At 58.9% G+C, this 23,748-nt stretch overlaps 1 protein-coding gene across 1 annotated transcript in view; it reads right to left on the bottom strand.

The window, feature by feature from the left end:
- Positions 1-23,748, bottom strand: part of LOC128271233 (muscle-specific protein 300 kDa-like) — a 61,572-nt gene that overhangs the window by 31,271 nt on the left and 6,553 nt on the right. The window contains exons 3-6 of the mRNA XM_053008676.1: positions 22,260-23,021; positions 19,621-22,194; positions 5,351-17,365; positions 848-1,153 (exon numbers count right to left, since the gene is read on the bottom strand). Of these exons, the coding sequence (XP_052864636.1) occupies positions 848-1,153; positions 5,351-17,365; positions 19,621-22,194; positions 22,260-23,021 (15,657 nt within the window). The remainder of the gene's footprint in view (positions 1-847; positions 1,154-5,350; positions 17,366-19,620; positions 22,195-22,259; positions 23,022-23,748) is intronic.

Raw genomic sequence — 23,748 nt, 5'->3', positions numbered from 1 at the left:
GCAGTAGGCAACCCCGAGACGTCGACGACGACGAGGGTCCTCGTTCATCGATTTTCCGGTTCGCGGGCGAAGTAAATAACCCCGTTCCGATCCGAGCGAATGGGGAAGCTAAATCAATAAACGGGTGTGGAGTTTTCGGCCAACATCGGCGGTGACCATCATCGGTCTGCTAAAAATAAAATGTGATCGATTTGCAAACAGGAAACGGCGGCCCGATGAACGCCAGTAACGTCGTCGGGTGAAAATTCTAAACAAATTCATCTTCCGAAATGCAACCCGAGCTTCACCTTGAATTGTTTGTCACGCCGTCGGCGTGAAATCATGGAGCTCACAAAAAAAATGCGTAGCTCAATGTCAACTCAACACGATGGCCCACACCGTGGTGTGCCTCGTTGCCCAAAAACGTTAATAAACAAACACGACAGCAAACATACTGTCCTCGCGGCGGCGATCGACGGCGATCGGTCGAGTGCACGGGGAGTGACAGCAAACGGCAACCACCACCCCGTCAACGATACCACACAACCGATGAGATCATGCTCAGGACGACGGCATCGGGTGGCCCAAAAATTACGTCACTGTCAAAGGGGCGATGATCGGGTGATCGGATCGAGCTCGAGAGCTGCCAAAATGGAGGCGCCCGGTGTTTCGTGACACGGCATGGTCTTTTCATCAGAGCTTATCACTTTATCGTCTCGTTTGTGTGATCCTATTTTTAGCATCTAATCCTTTCGGTTACGCCGGGGGCTGGGGCGTGACGTGCGAAGTTGTTTACGATCGGCCCTCGATGATTGACAAAAGCGCTGCGGCCGCGGATATTTTTGCACGAGCCACCGACTTGACTCACCTCGACGATGTGCTTTTTCGCTTCGATCTGGTCGCGCGATTCCACCACCAAATCCAAGCCACGATCCTTCTCCAGCAGCAGATTCGACTTCAGTTCCAGCTCCTGCAGGATGCTCTCCAGCTGCTCCCACTGTTGCTGCAGTTGCACCAGGTTTTCCCGCAGATTCTCGAGCAACTTCGCGTTGCCGGTCCACTGGTGGGTCGCGTCGCCAACTTCCTTCTGCACGCGCTCTCGATTGTACTGATCCGCACGGTCCACTATCTTCTGCGATAGTTCGTTCAGTGTGTCGAGCTCGTTTTGCTGCGCCTGCGAAATAGTTGAGAACTTTATTCACACCACTCGAGAGCGACCCCGAACTAGAGCAAACCCCCGATCGATCGATCGCACCTCAAAAAACTGTCTTTGCGTCGGCGTCTTTTTGCACAGAATTCGCAGCGAATTCGTTGTCGCTGTTGTCTACTTTAAATCCGTAAGGATAATGGTTTGCTTTGGGCCGAGCCGCAGTCACGCCGACTCGAGCACCGCGCCAACAGTCTCAGTGTCTCTCGGAGAGTCGTCGATTTTACGACCGAGAGAGCAACAGATGACGGCCGACAGGCAGAGATCAGAGAGCGAGTGGCTCAAACAACTCGACAGCATCCGAATACTGATGAGCAAGTAAAGATCAGCACTTCCGGCAGGGGAATGAATAATAATCATTTCAAAAACAAACCACTCGCCACCGACCGTTTCGGTGACGAATTATCCATGGCCAAACAAAGGTCCAAACAAACAAGAAATGAGAGATAAGGTGTCTCAAAAGCATGCTTTTTTATCAAAACATTTTTTCTCATTCACGTTACGCACTTCGCGTCATCATCTATGAATGGACTGTGGATCTCATCAGGCTTCTCCCAACGCTTTAGTCACCTCGACTCTCTTCTCTCGTTCTCTCTCTCTCTCTCTCTCTCTGTTCCTCTGGCTCTTCATTTAGCGATCGCTCGTGGCGATCGCTGCGCAAAATGCCATCATCACGTATAAATATCGTTTGCCGAAACCGCACCGCTGATCATTCCTCGTGAGCTGGTGCCACCAGAAGTAAGGACATCGTCATTGAGCTTCGAACGAACGAGCGAACGAAGAGAGTAAGATCAATATTTATTCCCTGCCATTTGCTGCGACACTACACTGTATGTTGGTAATATTAAACATGGTCTCTTGTGGAGTTCGACCCAAACCAGGGTCACCGGAATGACATCACCTTGTTTGCTGCTTCTTCCGAGTCCAAGATTGTGCAACTTGCATTGGGAGGTTGTTTGGAGGCACTGAAAACTGGAACCAACCAGCGAGGGGGCCCCCTACCTCCACCAACTGCAGCTCATTAATAATTGGCAAATACAGCAAATGACTCTCGTAACATTTGGATCGTGGTTGCGCTTCACGTGACCGAAAGAAAACCGAAAGTCCGACTCCGCCCCGGCGGGCAGAAGGAAGACTCTACGTCATGGCGTGTGCCCTGCGTGCCTTACGGGCCGCTGTTCTACAGTGAACCCGTTTGGCCACCTGCCAACCTTGCCGTGCCGGTTTAAATGGGAAAGATCTCACGGTGTCACCCCTCCTCACTCGGTCGGGCCTTCGGTTAATGGCGCCCCGATTTTTGGTGAGATAAAAATAACTCGTCGGTGCACAATCGCACAAAACTGATACGTTCGTGTTAGTGGCTTTTGCTGTGGCTTCTTCTACCGCCAGGGCAGGTTTATGCTGCGTTCTTCGCGTGGATCGGGGAATACGCGCTAACTTTTACTTTTGTTCGAATGTCACAAATGTAAATGTTGGCAAATTTGAGACAGACATTTTCAGACAGCCCAGACGATACGTTCAGGAGATGATATCATCGACCGTTGCATGCGCTACCGGGACTCGATGTCTTAGATACGATCGTATTTGTCTTACGAAACGCGCAAACAGTCGCGAAAGATAAGCCAGTATCAGGGTGTCACTTCAGCCCGTGAAACTTTATCACTCTTATCTGCGACGCAAAAGCGCATCAAAACAAACTTCTTATCGAAGGCGAAGTTATTGATTCCGCCTACCGAATCCGAGTTCAAGCTTATGAATGAATTAATATTCAGTTGAACATTTATCATGATTCCCTGGCCTTGTGTGATTGTTTCGATGTTTCAAGGCTTCTGCTTCAAGGCAGATCGCTCCCCAACGTACTCCACGGACCTGTTTGGAGGGTTGTTCCTGAATTCATATACGCAGCTGCCGATTTATCAGCTCGGCACCATCCAATCGATCGATGAGGTATCGTTAAGATAATGAAGAAGATGCACATTGAGGTGCCACAGATCGAACCGACAAAGCGCCAATATAAAACCTTCGTTTTTAACGTATAGTTTTTGAGGCCTAGGTACCTGAAGATTGTCAGTTAAAATTATCAATTTTACCTTCAGACGAAAGCTGTCGTAAGACGAATTTCATGATATTCTGTTCATAAGTTTATGAGCTATTGTGCTGAGAGTGACAATACTTTTGTTAGTTTCAGAACCATGGATCAAACACAATTTCGGGTTTTAATGTTACACTGCTTCTTGATGGGAAAAAATATCGTTCAAGCGAAACTATGACTTGAAAAGTGTTATAAGGACTCCGCTCCATCAGAAACAACGATAAAATGTAACGATAAATGCAGAATGCAGTGGACGTCCAAATGAAGTGGTAACATCAGAAAACATACTAAAAAATCCAAAAAAATCGTTTTCAATGATCGAAAAGTGAAGTTACATTCAGTTAGTTGATATTCTAGAGTTGTAAAAAGAACTTGTTGGCTTTATATCGCCATCTGAGTGGAGTGCAACTGGTGAACCTCGTCCAAAGCCCCGAAAGCACAACGATCGGCTGGAAAATGGTTATGGCCTTTGATTATGGTTATGGTATTTTGGGATGTCCGTGGTGTAATATTCATCGACTATCTTGAGAAGGGAAATATCATCAACGTTGAATATTATATAACGTTATGGCAAATATACAAATGTTGTTTCATCAAGACAACGCACCGTGTAACAAGTCAATCAAAACAATGTGACTCTCAGCTGCTATTGGTTATTCGCAAACCGCAAAAACATGCTCATCTGTGAGAAATTCCGCTTGAATGAAGAGGTTATGACTGAAATTGAGGCCTATTTCGAGGCAAAAGATAAATCGTTCTACAAAATTGATATTGAAATGTTAAAGCGGCACTGTAATGATTGTGTGGCTCTTTTGATGGAGATGACGTTGATGAATAAAGCCAATTTTGAACCAAAAACACACCTTAAGCTCAGGACTTTTCAACTTATGTGTTAACTTATCTTCCTATCCTAAATGAACAGGCTGTGTACTAAATTTAGTACCAAACTTGATTCTAGTTCGTTGAGACCTTGCCAATCCACTATTGCATGGCACAAAAAAGTTTATCAAAGAAAGGAACACCTTAAATAAATCTAACGGACATGAAATTGCATAAAAGAAAGAAATTTCGAAAATCTAGAAAGACCATTACGGTTTATAGCTTTGATTCCCGGGACATTTTTGCCGCACTGTGTGTAGAGGGAAACTTCAATCAACGCCAACAACCAAAACGCACACCGCTCATTTCCATCAAGCTCCCATTGATTTTATGTTACCGCACACAGTGACCATTGCTTTTGCAGAGTCGCGCTCAATTGCAGCATTCGTATTCAGAAACCCAAAGAGCAAAGGTGTGCACGATGATGCCCTACATTTTGTGCATTTTGAAAAACTCCGGCAGCCCGCGTAAGATTTTCCATTTTTAGTGTGTGTTTGAGTGAAAAATGTTCCTTTTACGCGCTTCGCTCGCATATTCCTTCGCCACAGAGCCCATTAACGCCATCTGTGAGCGGACCAAAGCGTTCGACTCATGCCCGAACCCGGGCGACGACAAACTTCGGTTGGTCGTGCAGAAATCCCTGGATCAGGCCATCGACATGGGGCTCGTGCAGAAGACTAAAGACCGTCAGGCGTACACGGTGGCCAACAAGTGGTTTGCAGCGGAAACGAATTCCTTCCAACTGCAGCTGTACAACGTGGTCGATACCATGCCAAGGGAACTGGAGATTTGGGATGCCAAACAGCAACAGCAGGAACGGGCCGACGTTCTGGAAATGCCTTGTGGCCCGGGAATGGCGCCCCAGCGAAGTCGCGCCCAGAGACAAGCCATCGCCATCTACCGTCGGATGCGCGAGGAGAAGGAACGTGAGGAACGGGAACGAGTAGCGGCGAGTCGTCGACGAACTCCAGGACGATCCCGAAGCCGTACACGATCCCAAAGCCGGTCCCCGCGGAAGAGAGCACAACCGGCAAGCGCTACACGCCGTCGCAGTCGCTCCGCCGTGGGTCCAAGATCCCGATCCCGATCTCGGTCCCGGTCTGGGTCCCGAAAAGGATCCGGTCAGTGAAAAACTTCAACCATCTAGGGAAACTCCCGTGTAACAAATTGTAAGTAACAAAATCGCCCCTTACCTGCAGCATGTTGAGCAGCACCTTGATGTGGTCAGTACGGCCCGGAAGCGTCGGGATCGTCAGGATCGTGTCGTCCAGTTTACTCTTCACTAGCACATTGTTCACGGCACTCAGGTGCTTCTTGTACGCCCGCACCAGCTCACCGTTCGCCAGCAGTTCCGTCTGCTGAAGCGCGGCCCGGTGCGACACATCACTGAGCCGATTCTTGAGCTGCTGCAGCTCACCGAGACACTGGTTTTGGTCCACTTCACTGAGCGAGTTCCACAGGCGGTCGGCCTGCTCCTGGACACCGCCATAGAGCAGCGCCCGTATCTCGCCTTCACCGTGCAGGAATTCTTCCAGCTCCCGGAGCGCTCCGGCCACCTTTTCCTGGTCGAAGCTGAACACCTTCGCCAGCTGGAACCGTTCCTCGGCGCCGGTGAGCCACTTCTGGATGCGCTCCAAGCTGTCCCGGAACTCCCGTCGGTGGAGTCGGTTTGAGGTTAGATACGCTTCGCGGGCCACCAGCTCCTCGGGCACGGTGGCCTGCAGCGTACGGGCCCGATCGACCATGGTTTGCAGATCCTCCGGGAGGCGATCGCTGTCACTGTGCTTCAACTTGCTCAGCAGATCATCGATCATCTTCAGATTGATGTTCGCCTTGCCGGCCAGCGCAATGTGCGCTCCGTGCAGTTGGTCGGCCGCCTTCAGATCAACGGCGAACAGGGGCCGTGACCGGATCTGCTCGTCGTTGTCCTTGAACCAGTCGACCAGCGCGAACAGATCATTGGCCAGCGTCCGGTGGTAGGCCCGCTGCCGCTGGTACTTGTCCTGCTCCAGCTCGATCGATCGCTTGATCGAGTGGAGTTGCTCCTGCAGCGAGTGTATCTGGTCCGAGATGCTGTGCCGATCGAGATCGGTCCCGTCGGCCGCCATCTGGTGGCCCTTGTCGGTCGCGGCCACCAGCAACCCCTCGCACGCCTTCTGATCGCAGACCTGCTGCAGCTTCGTCTCCCGCTCCCGGATCCACTGCTGCAGGTGGTTGTAGCTGGAGCTGTAGTCGGCCCACTGCAGGAGGTTCGTCTCGAGCTGGACCTTGGCCGTGGACAGTCGCTTCGCCAGCCGGTCCCAGGCCGTCTGCACGTCCCGCAGTTCCGCTTGCAGCGCCTCCCGACCATCCGACCGGGTGCTCTTGACGACCTTCTCACCCGTCGCAACCGTTGCCGTGACAAGGGCTTGTCCTTCGGCCCGCCTTCCGATCAGTTCACCGACCTTTGCCAAGCGCTTCTCCAGGTTGTCGCGGCTCACTTGATCCGCTCCGTCCGTCGCGTACCGTACGATCTCCTTCGCTGCCTCGATCCACGCGTTTGCCTTCCCGAGCTGCTCCCGGAACTCCCGGTGCAGTGCCGCGTTTGTCTCCACCTTCTGCAGGACATCTCGGGCCAGGTTCAGTTGGACGGTGTGGCGAGACGTGAGGTGCCGCAGCTGATTGCCGATGTAGGTGTCCAGGTGCGAGCGGAGCAGTGGCCCCGCGAACGTCGTGAACCGGTCCAGATCCGCCTGCCCTGCCTCCAGTCGACCGATGAGCTCCCGGACCTCCCGCACCTGACGCTCCTTGTCCTCGAGCCCGGCGCACGTTGCCAGCTTGGCCGCTTTCACCAGGATGTCCGCCTGCTGGAGCCACTCCGATAGCCGCTCGTACTCCTCCCGGAACTCCCGCAGTTGGCCCAGGGTCCTCTCCAGCTCACCCCGCTGCCGTCCCACGTCTGCGAAGAGCGTCTCGAAAGCGGTCCGGAGGCCGGCGATGTCCCCGCGGATTGCTTCGCATCCCCGCTCCGATGTTGACGCCAGGACAACCTCCCCGGCGTGCACCAACCGCTCCACCAGCAGTTCCCCCTGCGCCCGCTTGTTGAGAAGCGCGTCGAGAGGGGCGAGAGCGCTGTCCAGGGTGAGACGCTCTCCGAGCGGCTGTTGCCTTTGACCCCCCGCTGGAAGCCGCTCCCGGGCGCGGGCCACCCACTGCTGCAGGTCATCGTACGCCTCCTTGTACCGCCGGTGGTCCCGGTACTGGTCCTCCCGTTCCGCCAGCACCTTCCCGATCCGCTCCGCCGCTGCGTCGAACTGTCCGAGGGCCTCTCCTGCGGCGGCTGCTGCCGCCGCTGCCCCTCCAGACTCGAGGGCTCGAGCCCGGAGCGGCTCCAACTCGATCCGCTCCAACCGCACCCTCTCCTCCGCGCCCTTGATGCGCTCCAGCTGCGCCCGCTTGTCGGCCGCCGTCGCCTGGAACTCTCCGAACGCTGCCAGTTCCCCTTCGAGCCACGCTACCGTCCGCCGGAGGTCACCGACCTGGTCCAGGAAGCCACACCACTGCCCCAACGCCTCGTCCAGTTGTGCCCGCACCTCCACCATGCGGAGAGCCAACGCAGCCCACTCTTCCTGCAGCGTCGCCACCGTCCGGTTGAGGGGTTCGTGTCCCGCCGGCACCGTACTCGCCAGGACCTGCTGAGCCAGTTCCCCGAGCGATTGGAGCCTTGACGATCCTTCGTCCCGCCCGGCCAGCATCTCCTGCACCGTCTTCGCCCGCGTTTGCAGTTCCTTCTCGGTGGCGGCTCCGGCGAGGTCAGCGCACTTCGCCAACTTCTCCCGGACCCCGCTTAACCAAGCTCCGTGTTCCGCCGCCCGTGCCTCCAGTTCCTGGTGCGCGATGACGTGCTGCTGCCAGCGTCCCACCAGCTCCTTGACCCGGGCCGCCGTCTGCTGATACTTGGCCGCCAACTCCGCCACCTGCGACCCCCTGCCGCTCAAGTACCCCCGGTACAGGGCCTGCGCCCGCTCCGTGCACGCATCCACCTCCAGTTCGCGTGCCCTCACCTCGCCCTGTAGTGCCTTCAAGTAATCGAGGGTGGCCTTCTTCTCCAGGAGCGTCGCCTTCAGGTCCACTCCGTGCACCCGCCCGTCCACGTCCCGCATCCAGTCGGCACACTCGCCCCGCAACCGCTCGTACTCCGTCCACTCGTCCGTTTTGGTGCCGATCGCCGCGAGTGCTCCGTCAATGGCCGCCCGCAATCCTTCCCACTCTTGCTGCGATGCATCGATCTGGGCCCGGATGTTGGCCTGTCCTTCGTCGCTCGTGTCCGGCAGCGTGGCCTCCCCGAGCGTCCGGATCTGCTCGACACGTCCCTGCTCCGCTTCCACCGCACCGCGCAGTGCCTCTAGCCGGTCTCGGTTGGCGGCCAGCGACACCCGGTCCAGGTCCGTCTCGCCCCACAGCTCCACCGTGTTGTGCGTCGCGTCCACAAAGTCCTGCGTCTCCATCACCGCCTTGCAGTACGCCCGGTGATCCGTTACGATCCGTTCGTAGGCTTCCCCGTGCGCAGCCGCCCTCTCCAACGCTACTCGGTACCTCTCCGCCAACTCACCGACCGCTCGTTCCATCGCGGGGTCTCTCTCCGTCGCACCCTCAACCATCTCCCGCAATCCGTTCAGCTCCGGGCCGTGACCCCGCACGTCCACCAGCAGCTCTCCGTACGCCGCCTGCTGGCCACTCTTCTCGTCCAGCGTCGCCCGAAGCACCACCCCGGGAGCCACCAAGCCCCCGGCCTCCACCCGGTCCAGCCAATCGCGGAGCGTTTGAGCCCGTTCCAGGAACCCGGCTAGCCGCACCGCCCGTGCCTCCACCGTCCTTCCGAATGCGCCGATCTCGTCGAAAAGTCGATCCGCCCGTGCCGCCAGTTCCTGTGCCTCACTCCGCAGCATCTGCTGTCCGCGGGGAGCCGTCGCACCGTACAGGGCTTCCCCGGCGTCTGCTACCGCCCCGCATTGGGCCGCAACGAGCGAGTGGCGTGCGGCGAGTTCCCTCACCGCGCCCAGTGCCGGTGCTTCTTCCGCCCGGGCCCCGGCGAACGCCTCACTGATTTCGTCCAGTCCCCGGCCACACTCTTCGTACCGTGCCCGGTACGCACGGTGTTCCGTGTACGCCGCCTCACACTTCCGTGCCAGTTCCCGCACCGTGCCACCGACTGCCTGGGCCCGTGCCCTCAGCTGTTGCACCGCCCCTGCCATCCGTCCATCGCCCTGTGCCAGTTCCGCCGCCTTATCCCCGAGTGCGTCCAGCTCCCGTGCGTCCGCCCCGAGCCGCGTCGCCAGTGCCTCGAACCGCTCGTGCTGCTCCCGCTTCTCCGCCAGCGTCGCCCGCGGGCTGTAGCTCCTTGCCGCCTCTTCCGCCTCACCGAGGGCCGCACCGAGTCGATCCGCATCCCGCTCACACTCATCCCACAGGCGCAACCGACGCTCCAGCTCGTCCCGGGCCACTCCGAGTGCCGCTAGGACCTTCTCGTAGTCCGCCACCATCCGCGTCCGGTCCCGGTCCATCGTGGCACGGGCCGCTGGTGCCAGCAGGTCCCCGTTGTCGGCCACCAGTTGCGCTAACTGCGCAAACCGCTCCCGCATCTTCCCTTCGCCCTGCCGCAACTCCTCCACTTGAGCCAGTTTCTCCTGGACCGCAGTCCGGGATCCTCCGCCGGCCTCCGACAGCCGCTTCAGTTCCGCAAGCAACCGTCCCTGCTCGTCCAGGAGCGCCTTCTGTGCGTCTCCCACCTGCCCGCAGAGGCCAAGGGACTGCTCCAACCGCCGTACCGCATCCCCGCACGCCTTCCGCAGCAACTCGTACCGCTCCTCGATGGCCGCCACCTCCGGTTCCTGTGCTGCCTCACCGGCACGTTCCCGCAGTGAGTCCACCAACCGTCGCTGTCCACCGACCTCCTGCGCGAGAGCCTTGTACCGGAAAAGCCGAGACCGGATTTCCTGCGGTGTCGCCTCCCCACCGGCCGCCGGTGGTTCTACCCGGCGCTCCGTCGCATCCAGCCACTCCCGCACCTGCTGCAGTGCATCCCGGAATGCCGCCCATTGCACCGACCGAACGTCCTGCCGCCGCCTCGCACTCGCCAGCTCACCGACCGCCCGCTCCCAGCGTTCCCGCAGTGCACGCAGCTCCTCTCGGATCCGCTCCCTGCCCGGGCCACTCGTCTCCGGCAGGACCTTCTCGCTGGCCGTCACCACCGCCGCCAGGGCCCCCTCGAACCGCCCCCGCTCTAGCTCCAGCGTTTGCAGACGATCCGGAGGGGCACCCTCCTGCTGCAGTCCCTCCTCGAACGCACGGAGTCGCTCCTCAGCCTCACGCAACCGTCCGTCGTACGCACGGTGATCCTGTGCGATGTGCGCCGCGCGGTTCGCCACTTCCCGCCCCAGCACCTGCAGCAGCTGGGCACGGCTCAGAAGCTGGTTCAGGACGAACCGGATCCGCTCGACGCCGGTCCGTGTGAAGAGGGCTTGGGCGAGGGCCACGAACTCGTCCAGCTGCGCCTGCCGCGCCCCGATTGCCTCGTGCGCTTCTCGGAGCTCCCGTGCCGCCCTTTCCTTCGCCTCGAGGCTCTCCCCCGGCTGTTGGCCCCGGAACGTGGCCTCCGCGGTGCGGCACCAGCGGGTAAGCGTCTCCAGCTCCCCGTCGAACTGCTTCCACCCCGCCAGCGTCTGCCGCTGCCCGTCCACCGTCTCCTCGATCTGCGCGTAAAGCGACGCAGCTTCCGCCCGCAACTCCGCCGTCTCGCGTTCCATCAAGGCGAATCCTGACGCCGCCGTTGTGGGCCGTGCCGCATCCCTCGCTGCCTCCGCCACCGCCAGTAGCTCTTCGGTGCGTGCCCGTCCTCCGCGGGCCACCGCCCCCAGTGCCTCGATCCGCTTGCCGATCTCTCCCTTCTCGCCCGCTTCGCTCTCCCCCACACACAGGACGCGGTCACGTTCCTCGCTTAGCCAACCGCGTGCCTTCCCCGCTGCCGCCGCATACGCCGCGTGTGCCGCCACACACCCCCCGAGACTGTCCAGGAGTTCGGCCGACTTCCGTCCGATGCCACCGTACGCCTCACGGATCCTTCCGACGAGTGCCTCCAGATGAGTGTCCCCCGTTGCTTCCAATAAGCTCCTTGCCCGCCCGCACACCGCTTCCACGAGCGGGGCCTGTGCCGCAATCTCATCGTGCAGCAGCCGATGGTTCTGGCATTGGGCCCGCTTCTCCTGCAGTGTCCCCCTCGGTTCCGCGTTCGCTCCCAGTGCCGCCTCAACGTCCTTCAGCCACCCGGAGAGCCGCTCCTGTTGCAGCCCGAACTCACCCAGTTGCACCACGCAGGAGTCGAGACGGGCGGTTACCGCTGTCAGCCGGTCCGCGAACCGCTCCCAGAGCGACCGTGCCTCCGACAGCTTCCCGCGGACCGCCTCCCGGTCGGGTCCTGCCGCTACCGTTGCTAGCTTCTCACCGCGCGCTAGGAGTGCCTCGTACTGACCCGCCTCGTCCAGCCTACGGTACGCCAGTTCCTTCAACCGCAGCTGCCGCTCCTGCAGTACCCCCAGGTCCCCGACGAGCGGCTCAAAGTCACGGGCCAGCCCCTCCAGGTGACCCCGCAGCAGCTCCTCAAACTCCCGGAAAGCCCGTTTGAAGTCTCCGGCCTCGTTCCGGGCCGCTTCCGCCCGGGCCGCTGCCTCCGCACACGCCGCAACCACCGCCCGGTACTCCGTCTGCAGCTGGGCCACCCTTCCGCTCACGTCCGCACGGGCCCGCACCCGCGTTCCCTCCTCCAACAGTCCACTCACCGTCTCGCCGTAGTCACGGAGGGTCGCTCCGAGTGCGGGGTCCTTCAGCTCGGCCCTTCGTGCCCCCAGCCACGCCAGGGCCGCATCGAGGCGTCCTCCGAATGCCGTCAGTTCCGCCAGCCCGTCTGCCGCATGGGCCCGGGCCGCCCGGCATCGTTCGAAGCACCCGGTCCACCCGCGTTTCGTCTCGTCGAACGCACGGCGCAACTCCGTCGCGTGTCCACCACTTCCTTCCACCGCCACCAGCCGCGTGTAGCACTCGTTCAGTCCATCCAGCGCCCCGGCCTCCTCCGACAGCACCGTGTCCAGTAGCAGTTGCTGCTCCTCGAGCCGCGCTCCCGTCACCTCCCCGGCGTCCGTGAGCAGTTCCTCCGTTTGGGCCTGCAGCTTGGCCAGTGCGTCCCTCGACCGCTCCAATGCCCCAGCGTATACCTCGTGCTCCCGTACCGCTTGCTCCAGCGTGGCCACCCGTCGCTCCAGCTCACCCCGCAGCTCCACTAGCTGCGTACGGAGGTCCTCGCATCCGTCCTCTCCTCCCACCTTGGCCGCTAGCGCCTCCAGGTTGGCTTCGTGCGTCGCCACGTCCTTCTGCAGACCGCGGGCCGCAAACAGCGCCCCGCGTTTCTCCTGCAACGTGCCGCCTCCACCTCCCAGTGCCGCAACCTTGCCGCGTAGTTCCGCCACCCAGCCCGCCAGCTGCCGGTGGCTCTCCTCGATTGACCGGCGCCGGATCAGGTCCGCTTCCATCCGCTCGCACGCCCCACCTACCTCCTCCAGCAGTGTGCCGTGCTCCTGACGCAACCGGGCCATCTCCGCCCGTAGCCGCTCCCGGCCCTCGGCACTCACCTCCGCGTACAGTGCCTCCCCTGCGGCACACGTTTCCCCGAGAGGGGCTTCCCGTGCCCGAACTTCCGCCCGCAATGCCTTGGCCGCCTCGTAGTCACCATCCGTCACCGACCGCTGCACCCGCGCCGTTGTCTCGCCGAGCCACGCCCGCAACGTGGCCACTCCCTCCCGGAAGTGGCCATCCTTTGCCCGCACATCCTCCAGCCGTTCCGCCAGCGCGGTGAAGTACCTTCCGAACGTTTGGCACTTGGCCGCGAGGTGATGGGCGAGGGCGAGGGCACGTGCTTCCGGGTTGGCCTCGTGTAGCTCCGCCCCCAGTGCCTGCAACGTGTCCACTCGACCCCGCAGGCCCTCCAGTTCGGCCCGTGCCGCCCGCACCTCGGCCGCTTTCGTCTCCACTACCCCCAGGTCCACCAGGAGCACCGTTTCGAGACGGTGGCGCCCTTCCAGGTCACGGAGCAACCGCACCACCTCCCCGGACTCCGTCTCATACCGTGCCCAGAGTGCCACGTTCCCTGCCAACCGTCGTTCCGTGTCCGCGTGTGCTCCACGCACCGCCGCTAGTTCCGCTGCAACCTCCCGAGCTTCCTCCCGCAGCTGCTCCACCTTCCGCTCGTCCGCCAAGAGCTCCGAGAGGGGTCCTCCGGCTGCCAGTTCCCGGTCCACTTCGGCCAGGGATCGTCCACATGTTTCCACCGCCGTTCGCACTTCGTCCGCCGTCGCTCGTTTCACCTCCAGCGCTGCCCGGTCACTGGCCGGTTCCGGGACACACCACGCCAGCCGCTCCCGCTGTGAGCCTACCGTCCGCCCGAGTGCTCCCAACCGGTCCCGGACGCCTCGCTCCACGGCCTTCGCCAGCTTGGCCTCGACCTCGGCCAAACTGCCCGCCACCAACGCGTGTCGCTGTTCCACGTTCTGAACCTCCTTCCCGAGCACCGCCGACGATCCCGTTTCCGCCTTCAGAGCGCCGATTTCGGTGCCGACCGCAGCGACTTTCCCGCGCAGCTCCCGGCATGCTGCCAGCTGCGCCAACTGCCGTCCCGCGTCCAGTGTAGGTTCGTCGCAACCTCCGATCGCCTCCCGGATCGCATAGAGCTTTTCGACGACCGTTTTTAGCGCTCCCTTCAGTCGTCTCTCATCCGCCGCGTACTCCGCTTGGCGTGCCGAGGTCTTATCGGCCGTCTCCTTTAAGCCAGCCAACGCTTCCTCCACACGCCTCCCGATGGCCTGCAGATCGGCAGGGAGTGTCCCCCCCGAGCCATTCAACTTCCGGGCCTCCGACAGCAATCCGTCCAACGTCTCCTTCGCGGTGAGTTGCGCCGGGAGTTCCGCTCGGTACGCGGCAATTCGTCCGTCCGCTTCCGCCGGTCCACCCGTCTCCAACTGCTCGCGTTTGACCCGTGCCCACTCCTCCAGCTCCGCGGCCAACGGTTCTGCCCGCCCGTATACCGCCAACCGTCGATCGAGGGCGGTGCCTCGTTCCGCAAGCGTCTCCAACGCCCCGGCGAACTGGGCGGACGCAGCCCGTCCCTGCTCCAGGATGTTGTCACAGTCGGGACCATTATACGGGCGGAACAGGCGAGCCAGTTCCGTCCCGCGGCCCGACACCGCGTCCAGGCTGCGTTTCACGCCTCGTGCCATCGTTTCCGACGCTCCTCGGAGTTCGTCCCGCGCTGCAGAGAGGGCTGCCTTCGACTCGAAGGCGGGTGGCCAACCTCCGGCACCCGTCAGCACCTCCACTGGCCGCAGCTCGTTGGCGAAGGCCATCCTGAACCGGTTCAGGTCCGCGTACAGATCCGCAGCCGTCCGGAACGTACGTCGCGTTTCGTCCGCCTCCTGCTGCAGATCGGCCAGCTTCGTATCGAGCGTCATGTCCGCTCCGTCCGCTAGGAGGTCCTGCTTCAGCAACAGGTCACCCTCATAAGCGGCCTGCGCCTTCGTCGCACCCAGTTCCCCGAGCCGTTCGTCCAGTGCTGCCAGCGCCGCGAGTCCTTCGTCCAACGTCGACAGCCGGGCCGCCTCCACGATCGCCTTCAGATCCGAGGCGGCCATTCCGAGGGCACCACCGAGCTCACGTTCCGTCTGCCGCAGTCGGGCCACCCGCTCCCGTGCGTTGGCCACCTCCCCCAGCTTACCGTCCACAAGCGAACGGAGAGCGGCCAGACGCGTCTCCAACTCTGTGACGAGTCCGAGAGCCCCGACGGGGCGCCCTGCGCGGTCCTGCAACGCCACGCACGGTTCCTGCTCCATCGTCAGAGCCGTCTCGCGCCACTCCTCGACGCTGGTGGCCAACTGCAGCAGCCTTTGGTTCGCCTCGGCTAGTTCGTCCTCACCTCGGGGTCCTTCGCTGCGCTCCACACGCTCCCGAAGATGCGCAAGTGCGTCCCGCGTTGTCCCGTGCCAAGCCCGCAATTCCGACCACCGCCGCAGGAACCCGGCCAACCGAAGCAGGGACGCCTCCAGCGCCTGGTAGTTGCTGGCCAACGAACTGTACGTCTCCGCCAGCAGCCGATTACCGGCCACGTCGCCTCCCAGGCTCTGACGTTTGACCTGCGCGTAAATCGCACCGAACGCGTCCCGCTTGTCGCCGTGCGCCTGCACCAACCGCGTCACACTCTGCGCCGCCAGTTCCACCTCGTCGAGGGCCGTCCCGCGTTCCAGCTCCCCGATACTCGCCCGCAGCTGGTCCATCCAGTCGGCGAACTCGGTCAGCTGCGCGTCGAACGCCTGCTGCTCCACGATCCGCTCGTAGCTCGCACTGATCCGTCCCCGGGCTTCCTCCGCCAACCGTGCCAGCGACTCCTGGGCACGCTGCAACTGCTCGCGACCCCGTCGTGCTCCGTCCTCCGAGAGGGCACGTCCGATCTGCTCGAACGTGGCACCCTGCGCCACCAGCCTGGCCTGTTGCTCCGCCACCTCGTTGCTGAACTGCTTCAGCGCCTTCACTCCCCGCTCCAGCTCATCGATCGGGAGTGGAGGGGCAGGGGTGGGTGGTGCCAGTTCCTGGAGGCGTGTTTCGGCCCCGGCAATGAAGGCTCCGAGTCGACGCAGTTCCTCCTCGTGCGCCGTCCAGCCCTCGACAAGCTTCGTCGTCTTGCGTAGGATGTGCGCCGCGCTTTCACTCACTGAGGCCACCGCCCGTGCGTACTTGTCCGTCTCCTCGGCCGGTCGGACTCCGTACCGGATGCTTTCGCACCGTTCGGTCGCATTCCGCACCGCACCAGCCATCGCGTCGCATTGTGCCACGAACGTCTCCAGCCGAGCCTGGTGACCGCGGGCTTCCGGAAGCGTACCCGGTCGGAGTGGTTCCAGCTCCGGGGCACCTTTCACCCGTTCGACCCACTCGCGGACCGGATGCATCCCACGTTCGTAGGCATCCCACGCTTCCGCTTCCTCCCGTACGGCCACCCGCTCACCGTCCACGGCGCGGTGCAGTTCCGTGAACGTGCACTGCAGCTGCACCACCTCCGCCTTCAGCCGCTTCATCTCGCCCAGGTTGCCCTCCTTGGCGGCCAGGTCGGCGGCGCCCGCGTTCAGTGCGTCCAGCGCTCGGATCCGCTCCGTCAGCGCACCCTCCAGCTGCTGGGCACGGGCCACGCGCTCTTCCGCCCCGAGTGCCGGTTGCCGGAGTGCCGCCACCAACCTCGGGTACTCCGCCGTAGCCCACACCTTCAGACTGTCCAGCCGCCGTTTGTACTCGGCCCACCGATCGCTGTACTCCTCCAGGTAACCGACGCGTTCCTCCACGTAGTCACCCGTCGCGGCTACACGTCGCTCCAGTTCGGTCACCTCCCGCTCCAGGGCTTGTCGTGTTTCCGGTGCCAGCGATTGGCCCAGTTCCCGGGACAATTCGTGAAGCTGCAACAGCGACTTGGACGAAGCCTGCCGAAGGTTCACCGCCAGCTGCCGTTTCGCCTCCAAATCCTGTGCCACGCCGCGCGGATCCGTCTGGAGCGGGGTCACCGAGCGAAGCTCCTGCTCGGCCGTCCCAAGCAACCCGCCGATCTGGCCACGTTGCTCACGGAACTCACCCCATACGCGTTGCACACCACGCAACGCACGCAGCCGCTCAGCCGCTCCACCGTACGCCTCGTTCCAGGCCGCCTCCAGCCGGCCACTCTCCGCTCCGACGAACGACGGGGCCACAGGGTTGCGAGCCAGGTCCTTACCGCGCTGCAGCATCCGCAAGATGTGTGCCCGTTGCGCGTCCAGTTCGCGGATCGAGAATTGTTGCTCGTCCACCAGTGCGCCCGCCCGTTCGTAGCTGTCCGGGGGCGGTACGCCATCCGCCTGCGTCCGGATGCGACCCAGAAGGGCACAGATCTCGCGTGCCTCCCGCCGGTACGTGTAGCAGCGCGTGAACACCTCTGTCCGCACCACCGTCGTCTCGAGCGTCGGGATGAGCGTCTTGTAGCGTCCGATCAGACGCTCGATCCGTTCCTGTTCCACCGCCGCCTGCTCCTCGGCCGCGTGGCCCAACAGGAAGTCCAGTGTCTTCACCAGCCACTTCATGTCCTCCCGCTTGCCGTCCGCCTCCGAGCAAATGTTCTGGAAGAGGAAGAGAGAGAGAGAGAGAGAGCGTGAGGTGAGATGTTCATTCACATCTACGGAGACCACAGTTCTGGTCCGGGTCGGAGCGGAGACCTCACAGTAATATATTCATATGAGTTGTTCAATAAGTCTTGCAGTTCGATACCAAAGAACGCTGCTACGAGCCTTATTTCAATCTGTCACTTAATTTTTTTTTTTACAAGCCATTTAGTGTCGACATGTCACAGTATTTTTTTACAATGGACAAAATCAAGTATCGTGCAGTGATTGAAATTTAAATTTTTGAAGGGCTTAAAAGCAAAAAGAGATTTATGGACGAATGCTGAAAGTGTAAAAGGACTCTTCGCCTTCAATTAGTACATTGAAAGGGGGTTGTCTGAATTTAAACGTGATCGTAAGACCCTTCAAGAAGATCCACGTCAAAAACGTAAAAAAACCGACACAGCCCATGAAGTCGTAAAAAATACAGGATATCGTATTGGAAAATCGTTGAATTACTGAAAGAGATTTAGTATAAGCCATCTCATTAAGAAGTATAACCAATATTATGACTGAAGCATTCGGTTTCAGATAGCTGTTTGCAAAATGGGTGCCACATTCGCTAAAAATGGAACAAAACCGCATTCGAATGCAACTTACTCGGCAACATTTGGAGCGTTTTCGAAACGATAAAGTGGATTTTGTGCATCGAATCATCGAATGGAATTAGATTTGGATATATCGCCATGATCCTGAATCAAAAAAGAGGCTAAGGACTGGTGTAAACCTTTTTCTTCGGCTCCGAAACGGGTTCGTGTCCAGAAGTCGATCGAGAAGGTGTTAGAATCAGATTTTTGGGATGCAAATGGATTTTTGTCAGCGGATTACTTGCAAACTGATAGAACAATAAATTTTGATTATTGCTGTAATCTTTTAGACCAACTGAAAGAGAAAATTCGTGAAAACATCCTCTTTCATCAGGGCAATGCACCATGTCACAAGATCATTTTGAAAATGGCAAAAATCCTTGAATTTAGTAGCCGTAACACCGTATTCAGTAGATTTGGCCCCCAGCGACTTCTATTTGTTTTCAGATCCAAAAAAATCATGCGTGAAAAGCGTTTTTCATCAAATGATGCGCTCACAACAGCTCTGGAAGCGTATTTGGCAGCCCTTCCAGAATCTCACCTCAGGGATGAAATTCATAATTTGGAATCTCGTTGGAACAAGTGTAATAATGTTCAGGGACACCATACTCAATAATAAAGTGTGTTTCAAACAATAAAAATGTGTTTTTCCTATCGACCCGCAAAACTTGTTGAACATCCTAGTATCCAAGCTACAGCAGCGATGTACAGTTTTAGCATGATGGAATAATGGCCTAATAGGAATAAAGTAACTCTCTCACTCGCGCAGGACCGTTAGTTAGACGGCTCAGACAGAGGCAGAGACAGTCTTTAAAAATCTAGAATCTTAGACCAGATCAGTCTCGGAGACTCAGGGCTTCCCTATGGTCTCTATGTGTCGCACACATCTTCGAGCCCCAAGTCACCATGGCGAGTGGATAGGGCTTGATTTTTCCAGTCCGCCACCCAGTTCTGTCCCCTCCAGTGTTCTTCGAATGCTTGCCGTGACTCGCAAAAGCAGGTTTAGCATCAGCTTTCAAAAAATATGGCTTTAAACCACTTTTCGAAGATTTAAGATGTTACTTTGAGCCTAGCTGAGCTGAATGATGCTAAGAAGTGTTGGGAATGCGAAGAGTAGAGTTACGGAATGGCTACCGAAACAAAGTTTATCGCCTGAACCATTGGAGAATATGTGAAAATATGAAACAATATTTGGTAGCCAAGTGAGAGGCTCAGTTCTGTGCCTCGTTTAGTGTTGACCTCAATTCAATAAAATCCAAAATGCCATATACGTTTGCGTTTAAATGGCGAAAGAACCCATCATATTGAAAAACAAGGCACAAACGATGCAACAATTGGTAAAATAATCAAAGGTCGTGAAAATGAAGATCGTGATCAACAATTTAAAGCTGATGATCGTAAGAAATCACCACCAAAAGGAACTGATAAGCGTACAGTGACCATCTCAACTACTGATTCTCTTCCATCAACCAAAACGGTTCCCAACCGCGTCCATGGCCGTAGCTCTGAAAGCTCCCTAATTAAGCGTAAAGGGGCTCTGGACTGACGGACACTGGATTCACCTTCGTCAATGGTCGAATGTAATGACCATAACCGCACTCCGTGCTGTGGCCGGCCGGCACTTACCTGAAAGGTGGCCTTCTCCCGCTCGAACTCCTCCATCGTCTGCTGTTCGGCCACGATCTGGCGCAGCGACTCGTCGACCCGGTCCATCCAGCCGCTCATCTCGGCGTACTTCGCGTGGTACGCGTCCCACTGGGCCGGGATCTTGTGGAGCGTGTTGCGCACCGTGTCGATCCGCTTGCAGAGCGCCACCCAGGTGTCGTTGGCCCGCTGGTACCGCGGCGCCAGCGACTGCTCGTTGCCCGACTTCTCCAGGTACAGGCAGCTGAGCTTCTCCATCGCCCCCAGCACCTGCTCGACGCGCTGCAGATCGCTCTTGGCGAAAAAGTCCCGGTTACGCTCCAGGATGGCGTCAAAGTTGTCGTTACAGTTGAACGCCTGCTCCTCGGCGTTCAGCTCCTTTTCGATGTCCCCAACGCACGCCCCGAACGTGAGCTCGTTCACGCGGAACTCGAGCTTCAGCAGGTGCGCCGGTATTTGCTGGACCACTTCGCTCCACTGGCGCTGCACGTCCTGAACGCCACCGATCAGCACCTGCTGCTCGTCCGGTGGCAGATACTTGAGCAGATCCTCCGTGTGGCGCTCGAGCCGATTAATGCTCGACTGGTGGTCGGCCGCGTTGAAGAACTCCAGCTGCGCCTCGGCGTCGGCCTCCTTCTCAACCGGGACCGCCGATCGCTGGTAAGCTTCGGCCTGCCGCAGGAACGCTTCCGCTTGCTGCTTGGCCTCACCGAAAGCCTCCCAAACGCGCAGATTCTCCTGCAGCTTACACTCCCAGTCGGTCGCACTGGCGATCACGTACTGGAAGCGATCGTTCAGCTGCTTCATCTTACCCGCCGGACCCGCCATATCGACGCTCCGATCCGTGTCCGTCAGCTTGAGCAGGTTCTGGAACACGTTGTTCTTGCTCTCCAGCATGGCCTTGTAGTAGAGCGTACGGCTGAAGAACGCCTTGTGCTTCGCCATGTTACCCTTCGTCTGCTGCGGATCGTTGCTGAATGCGTACGAGATCAGCAGGTTCTCGGCTTCGTCGAGCCACTGGGCGATCTCACGCTGCCCGCTCTCCAGGGCTTCCTGCTGCGTCAGCAGCTGGTGGAAGAGGTGCAGCTTGGGCGGAATCGAGGCCCGCACCCGTACCAGCGCCTCCTTCTGCTGCTTCATCATGCCCATCATGCGGTCCACCTCGTCGCGCGAGTACTCCTTGATCAGCGCCTGGAAGCTGCGGCTGACGGACTTGAACAGTTCCTCCATCGGCTCGATTTCGCACGCAATCTGCTTCAGCTCCGTCTCGCAGCGACGCACCTCGCTCGACTCGCGCAGATTGGTCCGCCCGAGGGCCACCTCGGCCCGCCCGATCCACTCGTTGAGCTGCCCTGCGTCAGCCTTAAACCGCTGCCGGTGTTGCAGAAGATCGCCCACGTGCAGGTACTGCTTGGTGTGCGCAAAAATGGCCTCCCATTGCCCGGCCAGCTGGCCATACTTGCGCTCCAGACCCAAGCACGCTTCCTGGTCGCAGGTTGACTTCAGGATGCCGTACGTATCCGTCAGCGCGCCGAACTTGTCCTTGTACGTGCTGACGTTCTGGAAGAACTCGATCCGCTCGTCTTCCGTGCCCTGCAGAGCATCGCGGGCCTGCGCCAGCCACGATTCCAGCTCGTGCGCCAACTCCCGCCAGCGCTGCCAGTGCGACAGGACGTCCTCGAGCATCGTCTCGGTGCAGATCAACCGCGACGATACGTTCTTCCAGCGATCCTCGGTCTCGTGCAGAAACACGTCGATCCCGTACATCTCCTTCTTCGTGATGTTACCGTCGATCTTGTACTCCTCGATCACCTGCCGCATGTCGATCAGGGCCTTTTCGAACTCCTGCATGATCCGGTTGCGGGTGACAAAGTTCCGCAGGTGGTCCAACGACTGCCGGACCGCTTCCTCGTTGCTGTACTTCACCCCGTTGATCTTGTTCTCGAGCAGATTCAGGAACGCGATCAGGCAACACTTGTGCTCGAGGAACTTGAGTTTAATGCGACGCTGCCGGGCTCGCGGTTCGATGTCCAGTAGCCGCTTCTCCATCATCTGCAACTGTCCCGGTGGGACCTTCTTCACCAGTGGGCCCGCCTGTAGTCCGTTGAACGTCTCCAGCACCTCGTAGTACGTGCCAAAGAACTGCTTGTGAGCCTCGAGCTTCTTGCTGATCAGCGAAGCCGTCTCCTCGTTCATACTGTCCGGGATGTCGTCGTCGTTCAGCAGCTTCTCGCCGTTGCTAAGCCAGCGTCCGACGACGCCCAGCTGATCCGGGAGCCCAGAGTCCAGGTACCACAGCCACTGCTCCATGTGGCGCTCGAGCTGACCCCACAGACTGTTAAGCTCCTGTACCTCCGGCGTCATCTTGGCCGCGTTGATGCTCCGCACCTTCTTGTAGGTGTTTTGCTTCTCCAGCTTTTCGCCGACCACAGCCTCGTACGCGCCGTAATTGTTCGGGTACTTGCCGTGCATTCCATCGTAGTACCGGACCGTACGGCGGAGCCATTCCAGAAGCTCCAGCAACTCCCGCTCCGAGTCACTCTTCGAATTGATATTCTGCAAAAAAGAAACGGGAGACATTAGCGCAAACGGAATAAACCTGGGCGGCACGGTATGGTTACCTTCACATCCGGATACTTGTGCAGAAATTGTGCGACGTACGTCATGATGCTCTTCTCGTCCGGGCTGTTGACGTCCACGTCCTCGGCGTCCAGCAGCCGCGCGATGCCCAGTTCCGATTCGGCCACGTTAAACGCCGTATCGAGGCGGTAGCGATTGTTGAACTTTTTCAGCTCCGCCAGATTGATGACGTTCGTTTTGATGGCATCGATCAGGGCCAGGAAAGCGATTCCGTCGCGCCAGCTGGCACCGAAATCGCGCACATCCACCCCGGACGCCGGCGGTAGGGCACTGTTGACCCACGAAAGCAGCGTCTTACGGGGGCCCTGCTTCAGCATGCCGGTGCCGGTGGCTGCAACCGCAACGGAAGCCGCTGGTTTGCTGGCCGCACTACCCGGTACGTTGGAGGCCGAACTGCTGCTGGCGAGCGAACTGAGCGACCCGCTGATGTTTTCGTTCAGGTAGTGCAAAATGCGGCTGTTCTCCTCGATCTGGAAGTACAGGATGATCGTCCAGATCAGGCCGAGCACGACGGCCGGCCGCCCGTCCACGATGTCGGACGGATTGATGTTGACTAGTTTGATGCGTTTGCTCGTCAGAAACTGGAGCGCCGTGTTGATGTTGCTTAGAAAGTGGGGCCTGCGTAAAACTTTTCCCCTCTCCATCGGCAGCTTCTCGCCCGAGAGCACCTCCAGCAGGGCCAGCAGCTTGGTGCCATCCTTAAGGTCGAGGATCAAGTCTTCGACCTTCAGTGGCGGGATACGCTGCAAAGGTGGAAAAGATAGGTTAAAACTCGTGCAGCTTACTAGATGGAATCGTTTGCATAGAGCATGAGCTGTCAAAATGCAAGATCTGTCAAAAAATGAACGCGACACTGGCGTTCACTGCTAGAGCCGCTGCATCATAGTAATCTCTGCTCGAAACCAAATCGAATCGACGGGGCGCCATGTTGCTGCCCGCTGTACTCCAAATTTTGCACACTTCCAAACCGTCGCGTAAGTTTGCTACCATTCTTTTGATGTTTCAACTAAAAATTTTCTCTCTTTTCCGCAAGTGCCCATCAACGCCATTTGCTCCCGGATCAAGCGCACACACGCCGAGCTGATTCCTTCGCAAGTTTCACTCAAAACAGCGGTCATAGAATGTGTGCTCGGTCTGTGCGCCACAGGGTTCGTCGTTTACGACCACTCAAATCGTGGCTACAAGCCAGCGTTCGACTGGACCCGTCGTGAAAGTTACAGCTTTCAAGCGCGTCTTGAAGAAGCTTTATTCTGCTGGCCAAAAGTGGTCAGCGGAAAACGGTTCACTCTGAAAAGACTACAGTAGCCGGCCGGGACGGACGGCGCTCTAGGCATCAAAATCAATAAACCGTCGCTGCGCGTATCAGTTTTCGCTCATTTCGTGTGCCAACACGCCAACCTATCCACCTTCGAATAATGAACGATCCGCCTCCAAGAATGTCGCGGAACTCACCACCGTTGCCACACCACA

This window comes from Anopheles cruzii, chromosome 3, assembly GCF_943734635.1.
Source record: "Anopheles cruzii chromosome 3, idAnoCruzAS_RS32_06, whole genome shotgun sequence".
Lineage (NCBI taxonomy): Eukaryota > Metazoa > Arthropoda > Insecta > Diptera > Culicidae > Anopheles > Anopheles cruzii.
The sequence above is the reverse complement of the archived record's forward strand: the minus strand, read 5'-3'. Positions and strand labels throughout refer to the sequence as shown.